The 21,924-nt window shown below is 42.7% G+C and overlaps 1 protein-coding gene across 3 annotated transcripts; it reads right to left on the reverse strand.

The window, feature by feature from the left end:
* Nucleotides 1–369: 369 nt before the first annotated feature.
* FOXRED2 (FAD dependent oxidoreductase domain containing 2) lies at nucleotides 370–19,174 on the reverse strand. 3 transcript variants are annotated; one of them, XM_042470267.1, is made up of 9 exons: nucleotides 18,996–19,174; nucleotides 15,224–15,928; nucleotides 13,719–13,970; nucleotides 10,088–10,354; nucleotides 9,126–9,292; nucleotides 8,623–8,788; nucleotides 7,472–7,713; nucleotides 4,699–4,869; nucleotides 370–3,927 (listed from the first exon to the last, which is right to left on the reverse strand). In XM_042470267.1, the coding sequence occupies exons 2-9, from the start codon at nucleotides 15,748–15,750 to the stop codon at nucleotides 3,665–3,667; spliced, it is 2,055 nt and encodes a 684-aa protein (XP_042326201.1). In that variant the 5' UTR covers nucleotides 15,751–15,928; nucleotides 18,996–19,174; the 3' UTR covers nucleotides 370–3,664. The 3 variants fall into 3 exon arrangements, with proteins under 3 accessions (XP_042326201.1, XP_042326204.1, XP_042326203.1); XM_042470270.1 differs by lacking the exon at nucleotides 18,996–19,174 and adding an exon at nucleotides 18,527–18,723; XM_042470269.1 differs by lacking the exon at nucleotides 18,996–19,174 and adding an exon at nucleotides 18,485–18,723.
* Between the last annotated feature and the right edge of the window lie 2,750 nt (nucleotides 19,175–21,924).

Below are 21,924 nucleotides of genomic sequence, written 5' to 3' on the forward strand. Positions count from 1 at the left end.
TGTGTAATCCTGGGTTTTTTAGTTTGAAGAAGAACTACAGTTCTCTCTGGCGTTCTTTTTAAAAATGACATCTCCCTAAGCTGCAAATCTCAGAATTCCATACAATGGAATTAAGGCTGTTAAGGTGGCATCATGGTGCTACTGTTGTTTAATGTTAAAGGGATCCGGGTCAATAGTTTATGTTAACTGTGAAAAACGTCCTGCCATGCTCTGTCTCTATGCAATTCCTCGTGTGGTCCTCCAGGTTGAACAAGATTACCCAGCACCATACTCCTTTACGGCTCAAGGAGTAGCCGACCAAAATATACCTAAAGGCTCCCTATGAAAAGTACAGTATTTGAATAAGATTTTGCCCATTCCATAAATAAGCAAAGGTAGACACCAATTCTGCTGTTGGGAATTGAAGACGTTTTTAAAAGTTCATCCGAAGAATGCAATGGTACAAAACATATTTGTAATACAACATCAGTACAACAACATTTGATCGAAATAAATTAAAATATATATCGTTATAAAAACAATTAACAAAAGTCTTGCAACGGAAACTACAAAGCTCTCTGCAAGTATCACTATGACACAGAAAGCAACAGAGTACTTGATCATAAACTAGCCTGAAAACCAGAACCTAGAAAATATCTTTTTGGATTACAGCTCCCAGAATTCCCTAGTCAGCATCGCCACTGTTATGGGATTCCTAGAATTACAGTCCAAAAAAGTAACCTTTCTGAGCTGTGCAAGTACAGTTGTTGATCTCTGTCTATGGAGCAGTAGCAAAACCTGAAGACAGCCTTGTATAACCATACATTTAGAAACTCAGTAAAGTCAGCATTTTGCAATGTGCAGTCCTAACCCTCAAGGATAGTGAAAAAGTCTGAATAAATAAAAGTATCAGCCATGATGAAACTGTAGCTTCCCTAACTATTCTTTCTTGAATCAGGACAGAATTCATTCATTCTGTGTCAGGTGTGCTGATCGTGCATATATAGATGACAGCAGCAAAATCTGGACAATGAAGACAGAGCAGCTGGGCAAAGATGAAGACAAATGCATAGTGACAAGAATACTGGATGTAATTTAACAATCCTAGCTGTGCTAAAAATATGGGGGAAAGCTATAAGAGAAATGTGTGTTTCAAGCATACAGTAGATGAACTAAACATGGACAAAAATAATGCCTTCTCCAATGCCAATTGTGTTATGGCATAGTGGGTAAGGTTATTTTGTGGATTAAAGTTTGATGAAGATGAAGATGGAGGTCGCTGTTGGATTCAGCCACATGGAAACCCACAGCGTGACCTTGAGCAAGTCACACTTTCTCAGTCTTAAGAGGTAGGCAGTGGCAAATCTTTGCATAAACCTGGCCAAGAAAACCCTATCCAACAACATGCTGAAAGTTGGCCACAGTATGCATATGTGCCATGGCAAATATTGGGGACTGATCTGTCATTGGGGCACCTTGGATTTGTTTTGGGAACTGATCTGTTCTTGGAGCCAGCCTTGGATTTGTTGCTTTGTTAATATCTTCGTGGTTGTGAATACTAAAAATAAACATATGTGTCACCCTTAGAACATGAAAAATGACCAGTTGAAAGGTGAAGGAAAAATGTTTCCTTAACAGTGTTTTTTTAAAAAGAGAAACCCACCAGTGAAAGCTACATACACAATGTTCTCTGGATTAATTATAGAAACAGAAGTGCGCAGCAGAAGGAGGAGGAACCTGAAATCAAGGCTGAATCACTGGAACTGAAGAATTAGAACCTTGCTTGCTGTTAAAGAGATCTGTGAACTTCACAGGGTCCAGACTGGCCAAAGAGGGTGCAAAGTGTGAAACTAGAGATGGCAATGAGAGGCAAACCTGACAAGTAAGGAGGGCATCTCAGGATCACTTTTTTGGATGAGGGTTCTTGGCTCACATAAACATCTTTAGCTTTGTTAATGTGAATACAAGGAGGTTTCTTATTGTATCAGACCATTAGTCCACCCAGCCCAATAATGTCCCTTTTAGCCTTTTCCATCTACAACTCACATCATCCCCTACCACTGCAGCCATGAGATGGGGATGGCTTATCTTCTCTAACCAGTAGTGTCTTTTCAAGTTTTAAAGCCCTCTTACTATTTGAGTACTTCTGATATAGTGATGCCAGGGGAAATGAAATAGTGCTGTTCTACACTGGGGTGGAAATCATGCAGTCTTCCAGATGATGCTGGACTGCAACTCCCATTGTTTCTCACCATTGGCTATAGAAGCTGCAGTCTGGCCACATCAGGAGAGCTGCATGATTCCCACCCCCATTATCTGTGAAACCATGCTTTACCACTGTGTTGTGGGCCCTCTCTTTTCCATGGATTATGCCTAAACCAGGAATGTGGACTGTTCCCTTTTCACTGGTCTAAAATTTCCTGTCCTAGCCAGTGTGGCCAGTGGTGGAGGATGTTGGGAGTTGAAGTCCACTAATTTGGGATAAGGAGAGATTCCCTGTGCTGGTCTAAACCACACAGTCTATTGTGAAGTCAAAGGCTTTCACAGAGTCTATTACGTGAAGAAAAGTTTAACTTGCAGCAGCATTTCTGACAATCCAGAAATCCATTTCAGGTCCACTTTCAAGAGGTGAAATAAAAGATACAGCTATTTACAGATGAACAAGAGGGCTAGAATAGATCCTTGCCACTGGATACAAACTGCTGGAAAGATTTGAAAGCACAAGTGCAAGCCTTGTAGAGAGAGGAAAGAATGGGTATCAGGGCCATCCTTTCCATCTGCTAAAATGATGAGGAACTAGGAAAGAGATGACTTTGGACTCTTTCCTGATTCGCTGAAGTTAGAGAAGCTTGTGGACTAGAGGAAGAGATGCAGTAAAGTGCAGATTGTCTTCCTACTCAGTCTTACCTAAAAATGAAAATAAAAGATCAATGGGAAACATAACTTCATTGTGACTGAATTGAATTGAGGAAGTTGTCTAACAAGACATAGTGCAATCCAGAGAAATACTTTGTAAAGGGTACAGGGACTCAGAGAAGTGGGCACACAAGCATACCGTTTCTACAGACCAGTTTCATGACTATGGCAGTAGTGCATCTTGATGAACCTGGTATTGAAAGATCCAAGTGTTCATCATTACATAAAGGCATGAGACTTGCCTGTAGAAATGGATAGCATTTTAGTACTTTGGATATCAACACCAGCCCTTGAATCGCTTGCCCAGTCAATGCCAATCAACTGGTTGTAAATTCATGCACATACAAATCTGTAAGTATATGCAACAACACAGCACACGTAGCACCTATGACTGACAACATCTCTTGTGGATCACCACAAAGCATGCAACTGAACATTCATGACAGGTCACCTGTGTATCTTTTTTGGTCTCTCAAGATAAACCAGAGACTTCCCCATATAAGCACAAATGCAACCCCATTACCAGGCATCAAGAGCAGGCAGGAGCAAAGGAACGCTGCAGCATTATCAAGCTGTAGCCTTTGCTTATCCTGTAAATTCCCTTCCCTTTTATAAATAACAAAAGATCTACAGAAGTCTTTGGCAAGTCATGGTCCCCAGAAAGAAACAGTTAGGAAATCCAAGTGTACATAAAAGAAGGTGGAGGCCCTCTGAAGATCTTGGTATCATGATGGCAATACTTGTGGATTTCGCTATCTTTGAAGGAAAGTTAAAGTTCATCTCTGGTACTCATGAGATGCTGTAATTGTCCATTTGGTGTCATGTGATTGTCCAACAACTGGTCATGTGATTGTACACTGCCACCCTCCTGCTCACTGGGGGAGTCCATAGTAGCATAGTCCTTGAGGAGCCCGGCTTCTACTCCATAACGTCTAAGTCTCTCATTGCCCATGAGCCCCTGCATTCTCATATATCCCTGCTGGCAGAAGGGAGGCAACTTCTGATGAGTGAAGGCAAAAAGGAAGCAGGACTCTAAATAAAAGAGAAAAATGCTCTGAATTACAATCCTTGGGAATGTTTAAAATTACAGTAAAAAGTTTCCAGGTCTCACGCAGTGAGAACCAAAATGATTACGGGTTGAATACACCTTATCCAGAATTCTGAAATCCAAAATTCTTCAAAATCCAAAATTGTCCACATGGGTGGCTGAAATAGTGACATCTTTGTTTCATGCACAAAATTATTAAGAATAGTATATATCAGGCACACAACAATAACAACAACATAAGGTTACCTTCAGGCTATGTTTATAAGGTGCATATGAAACATAAATGAATTTCATATTCAGATTTGGGTCCTGATTCTGATATATCTCATTATGTACATGCAACTATTCCAAAATAAAAAAAAAATATCCAAAATCTGAAACACTTCTGGTTCCAAGCATTTCGGATAAGGGAGACAACCTTTAGTAATATTAACATTCTTTTGAGTGCTTAGGAGATGGTCCTTAGTTCAGCACTAGAGTACACAGAGTATACAGAACACTTCCCATTGGTACTCCCTTCTCCTGTCCAGTTCAGTAAGTCCCCTCTCCATTGCATGACCACACATCTCTGGAAGCTAGAATGGTTTCCTATTAACCAAAGGCATGCCAGCTATGCAATGTTATCATGCTCTTTGAGGGATGTCTATAAATGTTTTGGCTGGGTTCATTTCATATTCCCAAACCTCAATTATTCATTGGCATGCTTGCTTCTTCTGTTCCATAATCATTTGGTTTCTTGCCCACCCCCAGATTACCTGCATAGAATCTGCGAAGGTCAGTTCCTAGGCAATTCTCCAAAAAACGCCTGAGTGGCAGGATGTGGGCGTTTGGAGCAGTCCAGTCTGTCAAGAAGTCCTCCACTATGTGATGGATAGCAGCTGGGCGGGGTAGGTGCCAGTCTGGCGGACAAAGTCTCATCTCACGCTCTGTTGGAAGAAAAGTGAACAGTTGATTCCTCAGTGCCAACAGAGCTAACCCTATATGCACTACATGGTGGTGACAACAACAACAACAACAAAAACCCTGCAAAAATAGAATCCTAGAATTAGAGGAGACCCCAAGGTGCATCCAGTCCAACCCTTTGCCATGCAGGAACTCACAATTAAAGAATCCCTGACAGATGGCCATTCAGACTGTTTAAAAATCTCCACAGAAGGAGACTCCACCACACTCCAAGGTTGGGTGTTCCACTGTTGAATAAGCAGTTTTACTTTGTCACCTTAAAAGGCCACAGACTTCCCCTAAGATCAAATATCAATGGCTGAACTACTCCACAGTATTTAACTTTCAACAGGTTTTATTTTATGCATCTCTTTCCTCTGGAGATTTCCAAAATCAGAACTTATCAGTCTTCTGAAAACAATGCAAAGTGTTTTTATTCATTTGCGGACATCTTGGCAGAGGGTTTTTGTAATTAGACTGAGAGCCATATAAAGGCTCCCCCTTGCAGTCCTTCTGCCAGCAGGTCAAAACATTTTATTACAGCAGGCTTTTAAGAACTAACTACAATGGGCTTTAATTATATGCTTTCATGTTGATTTTTATCTTGTGTTAATGGATTTTAAATGACTTACTTCTCTAGATTGTTTAATTATATTTTGAAATAACTTTTATACATTCTTACTGATGAACTTATATGCATTTTAATCTGTATTTCCTTCAATATCTTCTAAACTGCTTTAAAGAGCTAGCATAGTATAATGGTTTTAGCATTGGAGAATACTGGGAGCCCATTATAATCCCTCCTCATACATGGAAACCCACTAGGTGACCTTGGGCAAGTCACACTTTCTCAGCCACAGAGGATGTCAAGGGCAAACCTCCGCTGAACCAATCTTGCCAAGAAAACCCTGTGATAGGTTCATTTTAGCATTGTCCCAAGTCGGAAATAGAATGTATAACAACAACAAGCTGTCTGGAGTTTACTACTAATAGCACTAGCACCAGCCAGATCAGAGCCACCACTGCCAGCTGCCAAGGCCCATTTGCTACCCTACGCACAGACCATCGCAAAGAATGGCAATCGCAACAACTAACACCAATAAAAACAAACAAAACAAATACAGTGAAAAACACAGAATAAAAGAAGATGTAAGAATAAAAGAGAGCCAGCATGATGTGGTGCAGTGATACTCAAACTTTTCCCCTCTGGCCTTCCCTTTATAATCTACATGTGACATTGCACTCCCCCCTACTTGACACAGTATATTAATTAAAATATTTTGTTGATTTAGTGTGTGTATTTTTCTTTGCACATTCATATATATTCATATTTTAACATTTTATAAAGAAATTACATAGTTCAAATTAGAAGAGTTTTATTTAAGAAAATCCAACATTTAACTCAGTACATATGTAAATTTTCCACATAAAAAGTTTGGGAAGAGGAGGAAGAAGGAAGGATCAAAGCCTTCAAATCTTGTGCCTTGCTTGAGCAACTCTCACATCTCTCCTATATTGATGTAGTGGTTTGAGTGTTTTACTAGGATACTGGGAGGCCTGGGTTTGAATCCCTGCTCGGCCATGGAAACCCATAGGGTGACCTTGGGCAAGTCACATGTTCTCAGCCTCAGAAGTTCTCTTTAAGATTGCTTGTAAATCAGAAATGTCTTGAAGGCACACAATAATAATAATAATAATAAAAGAACAGCATCCCTGCAGTTCTTTTATTTCTGCCTAGTTAGTACTGGGTTGGAGAATGTACAGCCCTTCTGATGTGGTTAGATTCCAACTCCCATCATTCTCAGCCAAGGGTCAGGGAAGATGGGAGTTGCACTTCAATAACACAGGGACAACTACAAGTTGCTTAATCCTGCTTTAGTGAATCAAACATTACAGCCAAAAGAAAGAAAAAAGTGGGTGGGTGGGGGAAGACTTTAGGGTATGACTTCTCAGACTGATAATGATCCTCATTATCTACCAGCACTGACACACTACTAGTCAATGTTGGCTGCACTGAATTTAGATGCTAAAATACCACAGGCATTAATCAACTAAAGATGGCACACTTGGCTTTTCCATCATTATATATCCTTTTCAAGGAGCCCAGGTATACTGAACTGAACATTTAAAGGATTTACAGCTGAACAATGGAAGAAAGCAGCAACAAAATGCCAATGGGTAAGATTACCAATAAAGCCTTTACTGGTACTCTCCCTCCCATGCAGCCAGTAAAACAGAATCAGTGTCAAAGTTTAAATCCCCACTGAAAAAGTTTTTTTGGTTTTGCATGCAGTCCTTGGCTGGCTATACCACAAGTGGTATTATGACCACTTGATTTTGTATGCATTAATGGGATTGTTCTCTAATAATTTATTATTTTAAAAATTGTTCCAAATGCCTTTGTATAGTTTTTGTTATTATTATTATTATTATTAACCTTTATTTATGAAGCGCTGTAAATTTACTGTATTGCAGTTGCATTTTAATACAAACTGCTCAGACATCTTATTCCATCAAGCTGCATATAATTACTACAACTTAACAAATAATGGATGTGGACAGGAACAAAAGAACCACTTCACTTACCAGTGGGGAGATGTTTGTAGTAATAAATGACAGGATGCAGGAAATTGGACTGCCATGCATGCTGGGCTTCCCCCACTGCACGATTGTAATAGAAGACGTCCTTGTCTGGCCCAGAGAAGTTCTTCCCATACTCCATCATGATGACAAAAAGTCCATTCTGAACTTTTCTTCCTGTGCGCCATTCCAGGTCTTGAAGGACCCCAATTGGGTATTCCTCTAGGTATTCAAATTCAGTGGCGTTCCTAAGCACAAACAGAAGAAATGAAACTTAAATCTGGATTGAGACAGGACAGGAGACAGCAGGGACGGTAGTGTTATGTGTCTCAGTAGACTGTTCAGAAGGGGAAAGCCTCATTTCTGATGGGGTTGTCTGATAGCCTCAGTTAAGCTGACTGCTGTTTAGGATTGTCCACAGCTGTGGCCTGGATATCTTTTACCAGCTTTAGCTGGTACACTGACTATATCCTTGTTTGAGGAGGGGGCACAACTGCTTCCTGTGTCTATAGATCACTGCTCCCCAAGCCTCCATGACCTCAAGACCTTTTGTAATAGTAATAGCATTTGCATTTCTGTACCACTTACCAGTGAACTCAGCACTCTCTAAGCAGTTTACAATTTGTAAACCAATTGCTCCCAATAAGCTGGGTACTCATTTTACTGACCTATGAAAGGATGGCAGGCTGATTTGCCCAAGTAGAGACCACAATTTCATTCTTCACGTATGATAATACATCACGTGAATTGCCTTGGATCTGAAGTGACTCTGCTACCCCCTCGTTTCAGAAGGGCTTCAAATTGGAGCTCCTGTTTCACATCTGATAAGGTCCTTAGAGTTATAGTGCTATTTCACTGATATACTAAAGGAATACAGCAATTTATATAATGTTATATTGCAAAGTAAGGTGATGAGAAAGAGACATTTTTTTCTGACTTACACCAAAATTAAATGGAAACCCACTCAAGGGTGGGAATAAAATGTTCAAAACAGTGCTGGGAATTGCCAGAAAATAGAGAAAATAGGAATGTTGTTTGGATATTTAAAAAACCACAAGAACAACAGCAACAAATACTACAACCTCCCAGCACATTTGACCCATCTGGAAGAGCCCAGTATCTTGAAAGGGGAAGAGACTGGGGAATTAATGACTCACTCTTTTAGCAGGATGACATCTGCCAGCACAGTGAACATCTGGTAAATTCCAGATGCCTCGTTCAGTCGCTTCACAATGGCATTTGTTAGCTGCATAATGGGGTAGACTGAGGAAGGCCAGGGTATTCCATGATGACGGACTTCTAATAAGCGATGAACTGCGCGAACTGCATGAAGTGGGAAGGAAAAAGAGATGGAGACTGTAATCTATTGATTTGAGAAGCTGTGTAATTACTGTCTGTGTGGTGTAATTACTCTGTTTTATCTTACATTAAAACCCAATAAAAATATATATTTTTGAAAAAGACAGTAAGAACAACTTCAGCAAATGAACCACTGCCAAGAAAAGTGGTAAGGTCTCCTTTTCTGGATGTCTTCAAAAAGAGGTTGGATCCCTGCTGGGAATACTCTACCTGGTGATCCTGCATTAATTCTATGACCAAGCTGCAAATACCACAGCAGCCTCACTTTCTACATGTCCACTCATAATATTTTCAATCTCACCTGTATATCGGAATCCATGAATAAAGCCTCCAGCAGATTTCCTGAAGTCAACTGAATGGCTTGCAGTGCCCAGAACAAAGAGCCCCCGAGTGGCTTTGGCTTCATAGCTAGGCTTGATCAAAGGATATTTCTTTTTACTGCCTTTGCCTCGCATGAGTCCAACAGACCTAGGTGGGTGGGAAGGGCAAACAAAGCAAGTCAGAGCTGAGAATGGAGGCTGGATAGATACTTAGACTGGGAGAGAGGTAAAGAGCTGGTCCTCGGAATGGGACTTCAGGTCCGTAACAAAGGATGGGCATGTTGACCCCTCATGAAATTCTTCTTCAGTTCCCACATTTCTAGTGTTACAGAAATTGAAATTTCATTTGAGCATTTAGGAATCCAATTTAGGCATCCTAAGAAAAGGGGGAGGCAAATATACCAAGGAAAATTGAACATAGCAAATGTTAGATGCCTACGTGTGAACAATTTTCAACGTATCATATCTGAGGAATTTAGGATTATGTGATTCACATGGTTACATACATTGAGATGAAGTAGAGAAGAACCAATACAACAGCATCTCTCATTCCGCAGCAACCATGGCTGAGATAGCTATTTTCCTGCCTCTAGTTGCAATCCAGATGAAGGACAGGAGAGGCTTGAGGAAGTTTTAATCTCCCCATCCTTGTGCATACATGTGCAACCCCAAGCATACATACATGTGCAACCCCAAGCAACATCAGATGCAGTCCTTAGGATCTCTAAATGGTTGTAATTAAACTCTTTAATTAAATGAAGATCTATTATTTATATGGATCCTACCACAGAGGTCATAGGAAAGGGTCTGACCTAAAATTCTGAGACAAAGTCCAAACTATACTAATAAAGACAAAAGTACATGTAAACACACACACAGACACACACACACACATCTCCTCTTATCCAGTCTCTCTGTAGCTTGTGGGCAGGTCCTGTCTTACTTGTTGAATATGGAGAAATCAAATTTCCAACCCAGGCAGCGAATAGCACGATCGTAAGGTGCTCGAGTAGCAAAGTTATCCAGCTCATCCTGCGGGAGTGGGATGGACTCTGCTTCACTACTATTGCTGTTCTCCAGGTAGAAACGGAGGGTGATGTGCAGCTTTCCTTTCTTATCCTTGACAAGGACCAGGTCTTCCAAGTCACCCTCCAGAAGCCCATCTAGAGACTTCAACTGATATGTATCTAGGAGGCCATTGTTAATTGCTCTGTGGAAGGAAGAGGGGAATGCAAGGGTCACATACAACGAAGACAAATGGGATGTACGGTAGTAGAAATATCACTGGCAGAGTACACAGTGCTAGAGTGGGTTGGCAGTTATTGATGTATTCTATGTTTGCCCTAAGTTCAGATTTTGGAAAAGATATTTCTTTTGATTACTAGTTTCAGAAGCAAGCTCCCATTTTGGGGACTCTAGTAGTTGTAGCCCAAATAAGTAACTTTCCTAAGATTTGATTTCAATATTGTTGGACAGGGAAGTGGTCTAAAAATTTGTTTATTGTTGCTTTGTACAGCTGTAAGTTCCCTCTGGGAACACAAAAGTAAAACTATTGATGATATAACAAAAATGGCCACTGAAGGACCCTAGAAGCCATCAAAAACTTACCTCCAGTCTTGGAAAGGTGGTTAGATCCCTGTCCCTCATGGCTAGCGGCCCAGGGGGGACCGGCGGTAACTTTATTGCTACGCCGGATTATTAACACATCTTTGAGGGAAGGGCAATTTCCATCTGAACTAAAATTGGCCATAGTAAAACCTTTATTAAAAAAGCCCTCCCTCGACCCCCTGGTACATAACAATTATCGGCCAGTTTCGCTGCTGCCATTTTTGGGGAAGGTGATCGAGAGGGCGGTTGCAATCCAGCTTCAGGCGGTCTTGGATGAAACGGATTATCTGGACCCATTTCAAACTGGCTTCCGGGCGGGTTACGGGGTTGAGACGGCCATGGTCGCCTTGGTCGATGATCTCCGTCTGGGCATCGACAGGGGAAGCGTGTCCCTGTTGGTGCTCTTGGACATCTCAGCGGCTTTCGATACCATAGACCATGGTATCCTTCTGGGGCGCCTGGCAGAGGTGGGAATCGGGGGCACTGCGCTCCAGTGGTTCCGGTCCTACCTCTCTGGGAGGTCCCAGATGGTGCAGCTGGGAGACGTGTGCTCCGATGAGAGGGCCCTTATAACTGGGGTCCCTCAAGGAGCCATTCTGTCTCCCATGCTATTTAACATTTACATGAAACCGCTGGGAGAGATCATCCGGAGACATGGGGCGCGGGGTTATCAATACGCTGATGACACCCAAATAATTTTCTCTATGTCTCCGACTGATGCAGTGACCGGGGATGGTGTCTCTCCTCTCGTGGCCTGTCTGGAGTCAGTAATGGGCTGGATGAGGGAAAACCGACTCAAGCTGAATCCAGAGAAAACGGAGGTACTTGTGATAGGTTCCCCTGGTCCAGGAATGGTAGTAGTTCCACCTGTCCTGAACGGGGTCACGCTCCCTGTGAAGGACTCTGTGCGCAGTCTGGGGGTGCTTCTTGACTCGTCGCTTCACCTGACTGCTCAGGTGAATGCGACGGTCAAGAACACCTGTTATCAGCTTCGACTTATTCGCCAGCTGCGCCCATACCTGGCCCAGAGAGACCTTGAAATGGTAGTACATGCTCTGGTAACCTCGAGATTGGATTTCTGCAACGCACTCTACATGGGGCAACCCTTATACCAAACCCGGAAGCTACAAATGGTACAGAATATGGCAGCCAGGCTGGTCACTGGAACTTCCAGGGCCAGCCATATTACACCGGTGCTTAAAGATCTGCATTGGCTGCCTATTCGCTTCCGGGCACAATATAAGGTGTTGGTGATGACCTATAAAGCCCTAAATGGCTTGGGCCCAGGATACCTGAAGGACCGCCTCTCCCCGTACATTCCGTCCCGCACCCTCAGAATATCTGGGCAGCAACTACTTAAGGTGCCAGGGGCTAGGTTGACCTCCACCGCGAGGAAGACATTTTCCATCGGCGCCCCGGCCCTTTGGAACACGCTGCCCACAGAGCTCCGCTCGGCCACCTCCCTGGCCCAATTTAGAAAGGACCTAAAAACCTTTCTATTTCAGCTTGCATTCCCCGATTAAAGTCCAGTGGGCCTCCCTTCCTCTTCTGTGGCAAAGAGGACTGGCTAACGGGGGTTTTATTCTGTTTGTGTGTAATTGTTTTTAACCCTGATGTATATGTTGTTTGATGTTTTGCTGTCAACCGCCCTGATCTATGGAAGGGCGGTATAAAAATAAAAATTTTATTATTTATTATTATTATTAAAAATAAAAAAAAATAAAATAAAAATAAAACCTGACTCAAATTATAACCCAGCCAAAGGAAAATAGCAGTAAAGGCTTGTATATTTATTGATAAAAGCAACATAAAAAAGCACAAACCCAACCAGTCAGACATATGTACATGCTGTAAGAAAATAACCATTTCACAAACAGGACAACTTCACATGGCCTCCTGCAAATACATAAATTAATATTGAACAAAGGAAGCAGGCAGCTAGGCATAAATCAAGTAGTACCAGAGAAGCCAAATTATCAAAATCTTTAAATAAGCCAGATGCCTTTCAACATTTTCAATTTTCTTCAGTGGCTATTAAAAAAAAAACCCTCTCTTTCACTGCATAACTCTTTCCATACCCATAACAAACTGAAGTCTAGAATTAAAAATTATATACCTCCATAAGATCATGCTCATATTATTTTGACCTTTTTGGCTTACTAGTTGAAAAGCGGGCTTAAGCATCCCTAAATGAACCTCCATATCATAAGTCTCACCGGAGTCACAGTGGCTGCATCTGCACTGCAGAAATAATCCAGTCTGACAGCACTTTAACTGCCATGGCTCCATGCTATGGAATTCTGGGAAATGTAGTTAGTTGTTTTGAAACTGCATTTTCCAGAATTCCATAGCATGGAACCATGGCAGTTAACTTGGTGTCAAACCTGATTATTTCTGCAGTGTAAAGGTAGCCAGTGCGGTCCATCAAAATCTCCATTCACACCTGTCTATTTCGTTTTTTGCTGCCTACCTAGAATTTAAAAACAGTGGGTGTTAAGCACCTTCCATATTCCATGTCCAAAAGGGTTTGTTTGGCTTGGTGGGTTACAAGTTGTGCAGCCTTGTATCGGCATATAGTTCCCATGTAATAAAGCCCTAGGGTCATCCCAAGATATTTTGTTGCCTGAGAAGACGGTCACTGATTTCCATCTAAAGAACAGTGATTGGGTGAGCAGTTGACTCTTACAACAGTGGCAATAGGACAGCATACTACACCACACTAAGATGGAAGGCCAGTTTAAGAGAATTATGATAGTTTTATGGTAAATACTACTCTGTTTTCCAACAGAAGAGAACAGCTGGAGAGTACTTGAGGAACAGACAGGAGTTGCCAGAGTCACTTCACTCTGCCCAGTGGTAGGGATGAAGAGTCCTATGCTTAAAGGAAGTAGAAGATGTTTAACCCCAATTTTTGTAACAGCCTTAGATATCTTTAATATTCAATTCATAGTACCTCAGACTCTTACCTCAGATCTCCAACATAATGAGTAGCCCAAGAAAGGCGAACTCGGGACCGGCTCACCATGTGTATGAAGTTGGTGACACCCAAAATGTTTTCTGCTGTCTCAAAGGCAGAGTTCCCCCGACCCAAAATCAAAACAGACTGGCCAACAAAATCTTCTGGGTCAATGGACACAGATTCATAGCCCTCAACATATTCTGAACCGGGGAAGTTCACTTCATGAGGAATCCATGTTCCAGTGGCTACCAGAAGAACACTGAAACGCAGAGTAAAAAAAAAATCAGACTTGATAACTACTGCATACAGAAAATCAAAACAGCTATTTGGATTTCCACAGCTATTTCCAAAACTATTCAGGATCATGAAATGCTCATCTAAGGTTTGCCAAATACGTGACCTGGAATTATTGAAATGCAAGCTAGTACAGCTATGGTTATAGATAAAAGCAAGCCTGAAGTTTCAAAACTAGCAAAGTACTTTTACTGTAATTATTTACTACTTTGATATGTCACAAGTTTCCATAGTTTTTTCTTCTTCTTAATTTTTTTAATTGAATAAGATAAACAATATTTTTTGTTATCTGGTGCAAACCTGAAATCCTCTCTCCAATGCAATACTGATGCAGGTAATATTAATGAAGAGTAGCAATTAATTTGCTAACAGCTAACTAGCTGATTCAGTGTTGGAGCCACAAGGATAAAGACTTGCAGTTACTCTGGATAGATTGTCACAGTGTGCACAGGCAATTAAATGGGCCACACTGACTAATTTTGGGGCTGACTTTGCATGTTGGCTAGTAACATAAGAAAAAGGTCTTGAAACTAAAAATGTTATTCTGCTTCTTGGCTGTACCATTTCACATTGAAGGTGGGGTAGGAATACTATTTAATTCTCCCTATGTTAAAAAAAGTTTCTTATATACAAAACAGTAACATAGCAAGGAGCCAGTGTGGCTTAGTGGTTTGAACATTGGAATATGACTCTGGAGACCACGGTTTGAATCCTCACTCAGCTATGGAAACCTACTGGGTTTCCTTGGGCAAGTCATATACTCTCAGCCTTACCCCCCCCCCCCCCCCCATGATAGAGTTGTCTTAGGGTTGCCACAAGTCACAAATGAATTTAAGGCACACAACAACAACAAAAACAAAAATATCAAGCCAAAGTCTGGCCAAGAATGTATTATCTGATAAGTTACATCTGCAGAGGTTAAGGACTTTTAATTCTGAGGGAAATTAAAAAATTTGAGACTAAAATGGTACACCCCAGCAACAGTTACATCACATGGTGCTTCTACCTGGCTTAGAGCCTTACTCTGAAGTCATGCAGTGACTCAAATTAATTTTATTCTTGCCATGAGAACTCATTATAAGTGTGTTAGAAAAACCAATGCACTCTGACTAGAACCAAAAAAGGCAGTATAGTATTTGTTTCACAACTGGGGCCAATGGCTACTGTGACATTCTAAATGGGTTTCTTTTAAGTTAGGAGAGTTTCTTCATTACTTACCTGCATTTATACAGCTGAGCATTCTGGTCAGTGAGGCTGAAATAATGGCCATTCCATGCCATGATGTCTTTTTCCAGCATCACATGAGTGACAGATGTGTTGTATCGTACCTGGAGGTCTAGCATGGAAGCAAAATCAGTGAGGTAATGCACCATGGCATCAGCATTAGGGAAAAAGTCATGCGAATAGTGTCGGAAGAGCAATTGGCTATCATGACTGAGTAGTGAATTCCAGTCATGGCGAAGGTTGAATTCACTGTTGGATTTGCCAGTGTAACGCTTGTTGACGCTGATCAGCTTGCGATGGCGTGGGTACAAAGTAAAGAAACGCCCTGGCGCATGTCCACGTTCAAAGACCACATAGTCCCGCCCTGCATGTTGGAGGAAATAGGCCATCTGCAGTCCTGAGGGGCCAGCACCAATAATACAATAATCATGGTACAGAAAGTCATGAGAGCAGGAAGAAGCCACAGACAAGGCAAAGGTCAGCAGAAGTTCTTGAACATACTTGGATGGAGATGGCAACATATTGGTGACAATGAGGTTAAATCTGTGGAAGGCACTTTAAGAAGAAGGAAAACATAAAAATTCATCCAGAATTCCCAAGGCTGCTTAACTGTATTGGACAATGCAGTTGCATCATATACTTTGTGCCTTGCCTCTTCTCTATGGTTTAACTGGAACAGGGTCCTGCTGGAGATGGCTTCTGAAAAACAATAATGTGGGGGAGTATAAGCAAACATTCCCTTTGAAAATTTCTTTTGCTCCACATTCTATGTGCAAAGAACCTAATTCCACTCATTGAAGGCAAAGCTTGTCTCCTCTGGACCTGTTTTGCCTGTGCTTTACTTGTCATATATTTTACTTAAACTGGTGCTGCTCAAGCTCATGTTAATGTGCATCTTCTGTAGGAATATAAGGAAATGGGATTAGTGGTGTAGTATAGGGTTGGCAGATCTCAGGGTTTGGCCACGAGTCTACAGTTTTCATGGGTCATTTCAAGATGGGAGACAATGATCCAAATTCTCTTAGGTTTGATAGATTCAGCTCCAGTCGAGATGAAAGGGCTGGGTGGAAATCTCCACCTCAGCTAAGAGAGCAGCATCTTGCTATAGTTTGCAAGGTTTGACTGGTTACTGCAACCTGCAAATATTCTCCATAGGCTCTCTGTACAGTATTTACTTACTTAGCTTCCTCTTTCTCTCCTAATTGTTGTGGTGCCATGATTAAGCCTCCACTCCACTCTGCATCTACCTACTGTCTAGAAGCAAGTAGGCTAGATTAAAAGTTTCTTATCCTGTCTTGCCAAGCAGGTGAGTAACTGTGACTGGTACTTAATGCATAACGCTTAATGACAAAACCAAGGATGTCTCTATGTCTCAGGTTTTGGCTCTGAAAACCCAGAGCCTGGGATGCCTCTGAACTGGCAATTCTAGTTTAGTAGAGCCAGGGCTCATAAGGTTGAAGAATCAGGATTATTTGATGTGCAGGGACTATAATATAATTTGCTACTAGGGTTGCCAGAGTGGAAACAGGAGACAGCTCTAGTTTTGTTAAAGGTTATGTAAAAGAGGGAATTTCAGTGTGTGTTGGTTGTCATGCCTGCAGGTAATAACACCTGCTGAAAGTTTCCCCTTTACACAACCATTAAAGTTATACTGACTGTCTCCAGTTTTCACTCTGGCACCTTGCTTCCTCTGTTCCATCAGTTCAGCTACAGTAACTAGAGAGGAAGATGGATTTTCCCAGCAATGTTGTACAGTTATGAGCAATCCATGTTGAAATCTAAAGTATTAGGGGAGAGGAGGTGGCTTTACAAAAGCCCTGTATCTGGTAGAGAGGAAGACTGCTAAACATTGTTTTAGATTAAGACAGTGGTTACTGAACTGTGCTCTTTAAGGGATTTTGAATTTCAGCTTCCAGAATCCCAGACTATTGGCCAACAAGGCTGAGGCTTCTGGAAGCTGAAGTCCAAAATCTCTTAAAGGGCACAGTCTGGGGACCACTGGATTAAGACAACTGTCAAGACATTTGGACTGTCTGTGGAGGTGTTGCTGTAGAGACAGTCCTGCTGGGAGCAATGGAACGATTATAGGCTCCCTAATTAAAACAGCCTCTCTCTTATGTACTAGAGCTCTTTTTAAGAGTCTGGGAACTGGAATTTCCCATGGCACCAAATACGACTGGCCACTCCATTGCACAGCACTTTCTAGCTGTCTATGAGCAGGGGACATGACTGCTCTGATATGATAGCCCTGTTTAAATATTTGAGGGATGTCATACTGAGGAGGGAGCAAGCTTGTTTTCTGCTGCTCCAGAGACTAGGACCTGGAACAATGGATGCAAGCTGCAGGAAAAAAGATTCCACCTCAACATTAGGAAGAACTTCCTGACAGTAAGGGCTGTTCGACAGTGGAACACACTCCCTTAGAGAGTGGAGGAGTCTCCCTTCTTGGAGGTCTTTAAACAGAGGCCGGAGGGCCATCTGTTGGGTTTGCTTTGATTGAGAGTTCCTGCATGGCAGCCATTTTTAATGGGTGAGTGTTTGAATTTTTAAAAGAACTCTTGGGAGAGTGTGTTTGTTGCTGAGAAGGTGGAGCTTCTGTGAGTCACATCTGTGAGTCACTAGAGGTGGAGCTAGGAGCCTAGCTCTATATAACTCCTCCCAGAGGAGCACGCCTAACGGGGCACGGATTTTCACAATCAAGGGGAAGTGCAGCACAGGCAGCAGGGGAGCTGACAAAATAAGGACTTTTGAGGGGGGTTTTTTGCTCAGAGAAAGTGAGTCAGAAACTTGTCTTCAGAACAAGCAAGCAGCCAGGAGATCTGGGACCCACAACAAACTCCAACTCCCAGAATTCCACAGCAAAGAGCCAGAAAAGAGTTAAAGTGGTACCAAACTGGGTTATCTCTCCAGTGTGGATGCAGCCTTTGTTTCATGCATAAAATTGTTTAAAATATTGTATAAAATTATCTTCCAGCTATTGTATAGACTTGAGTCCCTTCTCCAAGGTATTATGCATGTACGTACAGATCCACTTTAACTGACCCGGCTCAGTGCTATGGAATTCTGGGAACTGTAGTTTTTTTAGACATTGAGCCTTCTCTGTCAGAGAGAGCTCTGGTGCCAGAATAAACTACAGTTCCCAGGATTCCATAGCAATGAGTCAGGGTAGTTAAAGTGGCCTCTAACTGGATTACTTGTGCAGTGTCAACATCTTAACCGAGAACAACAAGAGAGCAACACCTTGACAAAACTTACGCCTGCGATGCCAACACTGCTATTTATTGGATTTTTCCACACCTGTGCCTGAGGAAGCGTTTGTTTGGTTACCACAACAAACTACCATTTCCCAGAATTCCACAGCATGGAGCCATGGCAGTTAAAGTGGTGCCAAACTGGATTGTTTCTGCAGTGTGGAGAAGGCAGCATAGGAAAAGGAGGACCTCTGGTGGCCCTGTATGGAAAATGGCTTCCCAAAGAGACCTTCATGGCAACCAAAAGACCCACATGGCAACCAAAGAGGCTTTCATGGCAACCAGAGAACCCCATGGCAACCAAGGTGGCAACCGAAGAGACCTTCATGGCAACCAAAGATGCCCCCATGGCAACCGAAGAGACCTTCATAGCAACCAGAGACCCCCCCATGGCAACCAACATGGCAACCAAAGAGACCCCCATGGCAACAAAATCCCGCCCCCTTCTCTCTCTCTCTCTCTCCTTCTGCCCAATGGGAATAAAGGGCAGCCGCCTGCGTGACGCGCTGACGTACCTGGGGCATCCGGCGGGAGCGAAGCTGTCAGGTAGGTCTCGCTCTCGCTCTCGCCTCTGGCTGCCCTGGAGCAGCAGCATCAGGAGCAGCAGCGCTGCAAGGCAGGCCATAGAGACAAGGCTCCTCCGGTCCTCCGACAGTAAACCGTCCTGGTGAAAAGGGGACCGCAACGAGACGCCTGTGCCAGAGCGGCACCACTTCCGCCGAATAGGAACCGCCCTCCCGACCGAGTAGCCAAGGAGAGGCGTCACGTGACTCCTAGCCTTACGTTGCCAGCTGCTGCCCACACTGCAGCAGCAACGCACTCTGGCACCGCTTTAACTGCCCAGGCTCCATGCTATGGGATCCTGGGATTTGTTAGTCTGTCGTGGCAACCTGTCAGAGGAGGAGGGTGGATGGTCTAGTCACAAAAGCTACAAATCCCAGAATTCCATAGCACTGAGCCGTGGCACTAAGAACCACTTTGATCCAATACAGGGAGAGACGGGATACAAATAAATATCATTATTATTATAGGACTCAAACTGGATTATTTCTGCAGTGCAGATGCAGTCCTCCACACACCTCTCTGCGCGCACTCACACACACACTTTATTGTTGCATGCCTCCCTATCATGGGGCTTTCTTGGCAGGTTTCTTCAGAGTGGGTTTTGCCATGGCCATCCTCTGAGGCTGAGAGAGTGTGACTTGCCCAAGGTCACCCAGTGCGTCTCCATGACCGAGCCAGGATTAGAACCCTGACCTCTAATCATAGTCCAGTGCTCAAATATAGTCCACCCCCAATATCCCTCCTTATATGTATACATATGTTTGTACATCTGCCTACCTTTCTCTCACTCTTGTGGAATACAGGGTTTGTAGTTTAGTGAGGAGCTCTCTGGCCTAGAAATCTAAATGCTGCAAATACCAGGATCCCATAGGAGGCAATTAAAGCTATGGATGCTTGAATCCATGGATAAAGAATGTGTGGATGAGGAGGAAAAGAGATTCCAGCTCAACACTAGGAAGAACTTCCTGACAGCAAGAGCTTTTTGACACTGGAACATATTCCCCCAGAGGAGAGTGGTGAAGTCTCCTTCTTTGGAGGTTTTTAAACAAAGGCTGGATGGCCATCTGTCGGGGGTGCTTTGAGTGTGAGTTCCTGCATGGCAGAATGGGGTTGGACTGGATGGCCCTTGTGCTCTCCTCCAACTATATGACTCTATGATCCAGAAAACTAGTAGAAGACTAGGCTTTTCCTCTGGCCCACCCCTGTAGTAGGTAGGATTAACTATTGAGTGGGCAAATCTCGTGCAAACTGAATATAGGCCAATAACCACCCTGAGTAGAACAAATAATGTAAGAATGATGACATGAGTTCCAGAACTGCTCAGTTGCTTGCAGGATGTATTCATTCTCAAAAGTAGTGCAGTTAAACAGACTCATTTTGGCATCCCATGGATGAGGTTTTCTCTGAAGCAAGCACTACAACGAGGCAGGAAAAGTGTGGCCCATATTTTTTAAACTGCTGGAAAAACAATTCTCTGAAGATGCCAGCCACAAATGCTGGTGAAACGTCAGGAAGAAACTCTTCTAGAACATGGAAGTAATTTCACATTTTGTTGCTGCCCTCGCCCCAAATCTGTTTAAGGCTATTGTGTGCCTTCAGGTGCCCCTATTATGCGCTTTTCTTAATGAACTTCTTCAGAGGGAGCTTGTCATTGCCATCCTTTGAGGCTGAGGGAATGTGACTTGCCCAAGCAAGAGTTTTCATGGCTCAGCAGGGATTCAAATCCTGGTCTCCAGTCGTAGTCCAGCACCCCTGTGCCACACTGGCAGGGAGGGAGATGCTTTTTCCTAAGCTAGAAGTGAACCCTGGTCACTTACTGGTTGAAAAGGTTTCTCCTGGGTGTAAGGCAAATGTTACTCCAAAATTAAAATTAACTTCAATTTTTCTCCAAACCAGGGATAAGAAGGGGGGGGGGGAAATCTAGGAGCACACTTAACACTGCATTTCAGTGTAACTTTTTGTGTACTCCAACTCATTTCTTCAGATACAAATGGGCTGGAGTACACAAAAGTATATGCTAAAATATATCACACTTTCTGCTAGATTTCCTTCCCCCATTTTCTTCTTGTGTTCAAAGAGATGCAACAGCTCCTTGAAAACATCCAAAACATGGAGCGATAGCCCCTAGATAGCCCCATTTCTTCCTGCAACTTTATCTGGGGATGAGGGAGATGTGCAGCTCTCCCAGGTCAGTTGTGGTGGGGAATAATTGTCCACCCCAATTTATAATATTAACAGATGATTAAAACGAGCTTTGCTTAAAGCAATAAGGAAGTTTAACACCAATCAGCAATGCATTGCCTGACTGCTAAGCATTGCTAAAATGCAGTGGTGCAGCAGAGCTGTAACTTAAGTGGCAGGTGAAATGGCTTATTTTGTGAATCACTTTAAGGATCTAAGACAATAAAGAACTAGATCTGCTGCAGGAGATAGCTAACCTCTTCATAATGAAAGAACACCCTGTTCTTTTTATGGAACTCGTCTTTTACACATTCTCCTTGCTGCAGCAGCCGCACGGAGGCAAAACCACATGGGAGTTGTTGGAATATGATTAGAGAAAACCCTGCAGTACCCTCACCTCACCAGCTCTGTTTGCCAAAGCTATTAATGAGCATCACACAGAGGCTCAAGAAATAACCCTCTGGCACTGCAGCACAGATATTCATTTAATTGACAGAGAGTTGGTTCCTGTGTGTGGCTTCAGTCCAAGGTATGCTTTTGGCTGTGGAACTGGACAAGTTACAAATGAGATCAACTGAATACATAAGCTGGGTTTTAATTTGCTCTTATAATGGGGGAAAGACTAGGTTTTTTTAATCTGAAATACTTCTACATGTGGATAAGACAGGTAGTAGCCACTAGTATTGCAAGCAAATGACA

The sequence above is a fragment of the Sceloporus undulatus genome, chromosome 5, assembly GCF_019175285.1.
Source record: "Sceloporus undulatus isolate JIND9_A2432 ecotype Alabama chromosome 5, SceUnd_v1.1, whole genome shotgun sequence".
NCBI lineage: Eukaryota > Metazoa > Chordata > Lepidosauria > Squamata > Phrynosomatidae > Sceloporus > Sceloporus undulatus.

Bases quoted from the DNA above. Each gene is read 5' to 3' on its own strand.
- FOXRED2 (XM_042470267.1), bottom strand. From the start codon at position 15,750: ATGTTGCCATCTCCATCCAAGTATGTTCAAGAACTTCTGCTGACCTTT. The intron at 9,293-10,087 runs GTAAGACAGGAC...CCACCCACCTAG, and splicing joins GATTTCTCCATATTCAACAA to GTCTGTTGGACTCATGCGAG. The intron at 7,714-8,622 runs GTGAGTCATTAA...GTTTGTGCTTAG, and splicing joins GATGTCATCCTGCTAAAAGA to GAACGCCACTGAATTTGAAT.